Source organism: Rattus rattus, chromosome 3 (assembly GCF_011064425.1).
Source record: "Rattus rattus isolate New Zealand chromosome 3, Rrattus_CSIRO_v1, whole genome shotgun sequence".
Taxonomy (NCBI): domain Eukaryota; kingdom Metazoa; phylum Chordata; class Mammalia; order Rodentia; family Muridae; genus Rattus; species Rattus rattus.
Window position 1 is genome coordinate 204,340,632 of NC_046156.1, and position 6,000 is coordinate 204,346,631.

The 6,000-nt window shown below is 45.0% G+C and overlaps 2 protein-coding genes across 2 annotated transcripts in view; both read left to right on the forward strand.

Moving 5' to 3' along the window:
- The window catches only part of Rasgrf2 (Ras protein specific guanine nucleotide releasing factor 2), a 213,167-nt gene extending 211,080 nt beyond the window's left edge, over nt 1-2,087 (forward strand). Inside the window, exon 22 of the mRNA XM_032897050.1 lies at nt 2,063-2,087. Within this exon, the coding sequence (XP_032752941.1) occupies nt 2,063-2,087 (25 nt within the window). The remainder of the gene's footprint in view (nt 1-2,062) is intronic.
- A 3,153-nt stretch (nt 2,088-5,240) lies between these two features.
- LOC116896060 (ras-specific guanine nucleotide-releasing factor 2-like) overlaps nt 5,241-6,000 on the forward strand; it is a 5,898-nt gene continuing 5,138 nt past the window's right edge. The window contains exon 1 of the mRNA XM_032897051.1: nt 5,241-5,312. Within this exon, the coding sequence (XP_032752942.1) occupies nt 5,241-5,312 (72 nt within the window). The remainder of the gene's footprint in view (nt 5,313-6,000) is intronic.

Genomic DNA, 6,000 nt, shown 5'->3' on the forward strand with positions numbered 1-6,000 from the left:
ACTTCTTTATTTTCTCTTCTATACAGTGTGTGTGTTGTGGGGAGGGGGTTTTTAAGCCTCCAGCAATCACACTGAGTTGAAAGATCAATAAACAGATCTTTGTTTAGACAAATAACAACTATTAACACACATTATCCACAATAACTGGTAACCACACTTAGTAATGGAGTGGCTGGGGAAGATGCAGAAATGGGCTCCTTGTCATATATAAGACATCCCTGATGTGGAGGGGTGAGGTCAGAGACGAGGGAAGATACAATTAGATGTGTATCAATGTCAGAAAAACCCAAGAGTACTCGTGGAGACTATTCCTTTATGTGTTTTGTCTTCTCGTCTGGCTTCCTGGCATTTGTAGACCTATTCATGAACATGGGAACAGAGTTGAAATGAGAATCTGGCTGCTGCCACTCCTTCTTAAAGGGGAAACATATCCAGAGGAGGGGATATGGAAGCAAAGTTTAGAGCAGCGACTCAAGGAATGGCCATTCAAAGCCTGACACACATGTGGCCCATATACATACAGCCACCAAAACATAAGATTGATGAAGCTAAAAAATGCATGCAGAAAGGGACTGGATATAGATCTCTCCTGAGAGACACATTCAGAGCATGTCCAATACAGAGGTCAGTGCTAGCAGCAAACCACCAAACTGAGAACAGGACCCCTTGGGGGTAATTAGAGGAAGGATTGAAAGAGTTGAAGGAGTTTGCAAACCCATAAAAACAACAATGCCAATCAACCAGAGCTTCCAGGACTAAACCACTACCAAAGACTATACATGGACTGACCCAGGCCCAACTGCATGTATGTAGCCGAGAATAGCCTTGTTGGGGGCACCAGTGGAAGGGGAAGCCCTTGGTCCGGCCAAGGTTGGACCCCGAGGGCAGGGGAATTGGGGGGTGGCAAGTAAGGGGGATGTATGGGGGGAATACCCATATGGGGGAGGGGGGAGGGGAGGGGATGGGGGCTTATGGACAGGAAACCGGGAAGGGGAATAGGATTTGAAATGTAAGTAAAGAAATATATCTAATAAAAAATTTTTAAAAAGAAATAGGAATCTGGTCCATAGGTCATTTAAATGAAGCCAGTGACATTCTGAAGGTTTACATTAGGAAACATAATATCCCTTTCACCTCTGCCCCTCACCTTCTCACTCCCCCTTCTCCTCCAGAGTTTTGAAGGTGGGCTCTTGTCTTCTCTACAAGAGAACAGCCAACTTGGTGATGGCTTCAACTGTGATCTCTTCCTAGGACTCCTGCTTCTCCCTGGGCTCTGTGTATGCCTGAAACATCTACCGGTTATTTCCAGCTGTGGAACTGTGTCCACATTTCTATGTCTGCCTGTAGAACAGGAGCCAAGAGCAGAATCAACAGCAGCAAGGGCCAATGAAATTTGCAGGAGGACTCAGTTTCCGCATTAGAAATGTATGAGAACAGCTTCCTTCCACGTGGCTTTCTAAATGCCCAGGAGACAGTTCCCTCTTGCCCTACCTCAATTGTCCCATAAGTATTGAAGTCTGGTGACCTGTTCATGAATGAGGTGACTGCACAGGGAGGCCATCAGAAGCTATCCCCTTACCCCCCCCACTCCCCCCAGGCTCAGCTCCCTCAATCTTGGAAACAGCTATTCTTCAGAGAAAACCGGGGCATAGTAGAAGGAAGAATTCTGTTCTAATGAATCTTTTTGGTCACAATAGATCTTTTGGAATCTTGACAGATGCATTTAGAAAAATTAACCCAGAGGAAGTAGCCTCCTTGACTGTTGAGTTAGTATTTACTTCATTTTCTCTTATGTTGCATACATTGTCTAACTTGAGAGAAGCCTTGACTGAGACAAAATTCCAAACACTGAAGGCTGAAAACATCTTTTTCATATTGATATTAAGTGGTGGACAGCTAGACTTATACAAATAATTTGGAGATGGCCAGTGAAAATGGGAGACAAAAAATAGCCTGTGAATATTAACTTAAGCTGTACCTGTGTAATCTGCATAACCACTCAAGGTCTAGCCATCATTTCTTACAAATGTCACTGGTCTTGTGTATCGTTCTGAACTTTCAGAGAGTTTCTTGGCAGGGCTGGATGAAGCTGGATAAGAATGAAAGGACTCTTTACATCATGAAAACCAGCCAGCACTTCAATGAGGTGAGTAATGCCTGCGGCTGTGTTTCAGGGAGGGTGGGTGCTGCAGGTTTTAGGCAACTCTAGGAGCATGAGGTAGCTCAGTGAGGAGCACTGTCTAGGCATATGCAAAAAACCCTGGATTTGATCCCCAGAAACAGAAATAAATCAACTCTGTCATAGTTTAAACAGAAATGATTGAATACTAAGGACAAGCTTAACTCCCCTCTCACATTCTCAAGGGGACGGGATGGTTTCAAATTATGAGGGCAGGTTTTGATGGTTCCCAGGTCTGGTGAGTACCATTTGTGTGTACGATGCAGTTATTATGTTTTAGCATAATCACTGCAAACTGGTACACTGACTAACCGAATGAGTAGTGGTGCTGCCCCTGGTGGTGGCAATGAGATTGCATCAGTGTAACTTGGAAGTTATAGGCTGACCTTGGAACGGATGCCTGCAGCATAAACTCACTTCAATTCAGTGGTTCCTGCACCCATCTCCAGCTGTAAGATGAGGAGTTGATTTCACACCCAGTTCATCGGTTCTGTTGAAGCAGACCTCGTCTTGGAGAGAATAAGTAACAGCCGAGGAGGTGGCGCCAGGCTATCCAGGCAAAGGAAGCCTGTCTAGTTTCAGGGCAGTATAGTATGCACAAAGAACAGCAGTGGTGTGTATACAAACAAAGGAACTGCATTGGTAAGTTAGCAGGTCACCTAAAAACCAAGGTACCCAACACAGTAGTATAGAGTCCCAAGATAGAGCCAGGCACAGAGGCCACTCAGAACACGCAGGTGGCCAAGTGAAGCTATGATGTGAGGAACGGGTCCATTACTGGGGCAGCTTTCTGACTTGTTACACATAGGGTACCCAATTGAAGATTCATCCCCAGGCTCCAGATCCAGACATCTCCCATATTAGGACAGCCACAGCTTGTCCCTCTAGATCCAGTACTCCTGTTGAGCCTGGTCTGAGGCTTCATATGTGAGTGGAGGGTGGCGCCATGCCTTCGTCCAGACATAGAATCTAGAAGTTGCTTGTGTTCCTTCCTGTCCCCTGCTCATCACTGTCTCAGCAGAAGAACAAAGGTTCAAAGGAAGAAGCAACAGAACAGAGGACATGATGATAAATGAGGAAAAAGGGACTCTCTGGAGACAAGAATGACAGTTCAGCAGGGTCCTTAGACGCTAGGGTTGAACAGCTAAACAGCTCAACAGGCTGTATCCAAAGGTGAGAGAAACCACAGAGAGAGATTCTTGTCAGGGTGCCATAGTTAGACAGACACTCCAGAGCAGTCACCCCGTGACACTTCATGCAAGGTGGTGAGATGGTTCAACTGGTTGGCCAGTGACCCCTCTGCTCTGGCAATTGCAGGTGCAGGTGCAGGTGCAGGTACAGGTGCAGTTGTAGGTGCAGGTACAGGTGCAGGTACAGGTGCAGGTGTAGGCAGGTGCAGGCAGGTGCAGTTGTAGGTGCAGGTGCAGGCAGGTGCGCACTGTTGCCCAGCTGCTTTGGGCATGCAAACTCACACCCTCCGGCTTGCACAGCAGGTGATTTATCCACTGAGCCAACCTCCAGCCTCAGAATAAACCTAGCTTGGTGCATTTCACCGATGATTTTTACTTGCTCACATATTTCCTCTGTCCTTATCCCTCATAGCTGGACACAGAGTACCTTGCGGCCAGCTTTCTGTCACCATATTGTATCAGCTCAGCTTTCTGTTATAATTAAAATTTCTTTAAGATGATGAACTTAGAAAGAGAAAGTTTTTATTGACACAGAGGAAACCTTCAGGTCAGATTGGGCAAAAGGCAGAACAGGAGGATCCATAGTTGCCGCGATCCCTTCATTGAGTATATGGACTCCTTGATGGACAGACTGATAGTGCACCTCCCCACAGGACCCATTTAGGGACCAGACCATTGACACATGGTCGATAGGGACATCCAACACCCAAACAGACTCAGGGAGCATAATTTTATCCTTCTGTTCCTGTACTAAGCAAAAGGTGTCCTAGCCCACTTCCTGAATAATTATTGAATAGCATCCTTTATTATCAAATGATTGATTTAAAAAACAATTATAAATTTAGTAATTTGTTAGAAATTGTTAATAAGTTAATAAAAATTTATCAACAAATTGTTAATCAAAAAAAATCTTCCTTCTGCCAAACAAACTGGATTTATGTCATTGCCCCTCCACATTAAATCTGAACAAGTGATTAACCCTAGTAGTATTTAATGACTTTCTACAACCTCCAAAGGTAAAAAGAGCTACTTATATCTTCAAAAAGTTGGGGTACCCATCAGATTTAGTGTTTTCTCTCTCAGACTCTCTCTCTCTCTCTCTCTCTCTCACACACACACACACACACACACACACACACACACAATACACACACATGTGCACATACACCCTGATAATGATTATATTCACCCTTTCATGTTGTACCAGCATAGTTGAGCTGCTTCCAGATGCCAGAACACAGCAGTCCTTAAGCTTTGGAGTCTCTTTTTTGGTTTTTGCCATGAAATTTCACAAAAGAAAAAGTTTTTTTTTTACACTAAGTGATTTTCTGTTTGAGAGCTGACCCGATTTAGAATTCAGACTAATGGAAACTTCTAGTTTTGAATATGTCATCTAGACACAGTTGGGGGGTAAAAGGAATATGGCATCTCAAAGAGTGGACACTATGGTCTGCAGTGTGTCCTTTCCTTGGTACTTAGCTCACTCCCACTGTATTCCCTTCTTCAGGGACTCCTTGAAACAACTACTCATTTTATAAGATCCAGGTTCCTTCAACCCTTCTGGATTCCCAAGGGTCCCTGTTTTGCTCCCTCAGGGAAGAGCAGGTGTGGGTGGCTTGCTGTCATCGTAGACTCAGAGTCACTGGGCACTTGTAAACGACATACACACCTATTTTGCTGGTGCCTCATGAGCCCACTCTAGCCATTATCTGGTCCGTTATGTTGGCTTCTACAAGATAGCTTGCCTGGTCTGTTGATTGTCTTAGATGAGTAACCAGCCTCCAGATAATGAATTACGCTGACATCAGTTCCCAAAGCACGCCATTGAGAAGGGCAGTGGCGACATCCGCTGACATGCTCACACAACCACAATGGTGTGCTGGAGATCACCTCGCCTAACAGAAGTGCCATCTAGGCTGAAGAAAATCCTGCCAAGTCCACAGGTGAGCCTCAGGCAACAGGAGGAGAGGGGAGAGAGAGCCAGGAATAGTGTTAATTAGGAATCTATGAAATGGAGTGCAGTTGCCAGTGAAGGTGCCACGGACACTGCCTCTGGTTTCACTGGGCTTAATTAATTCCTCCGGTGTGTCTCCAAACACTATTAAACATCAGACAGCTCAAACAATATGTATTGTCAGTCAGCCCATTTCCTGAATCTCTGAGAAGTGAGCCCAGAAGCCCAGTGAAGTCTGCCTGTCCTGAGACTCCGGCCTCATCCCCAGAGGCCGTTGTTCAACTTTTCCTAAGTTGTCATTCTGGCAGCTTCTGGAATTTTTTGACTTGGTGTCTTAGGCGTGCAGACATGACTTTGGCATTCTTCAAAGTTAGATTTAGCTTACCTCTGTTATTGACTCAGATCATTTTAATAATCAAATTAAGGCCTGAGCCCTCCCCTCCGGCTTTTTTCAAAAAGGGTGAGGCTTGGAGAGGCTATGTCTAGTTGTTTTATCTAAGATCGATCTGGATGTTAAGATTGTCCTTGCCTTCTGGATCAGTCTTTCAGTAGGGCGAAGTCATAGGTGCAGGCTTTATGAATTGTTGCTCCTTGGGTGCATGGAAGTCTGGCACGTTCCACGGAATAAAGCGTTTTATCTTGTTCATCTTACTGGCTCTGCTAATAGTCTGAGCCTA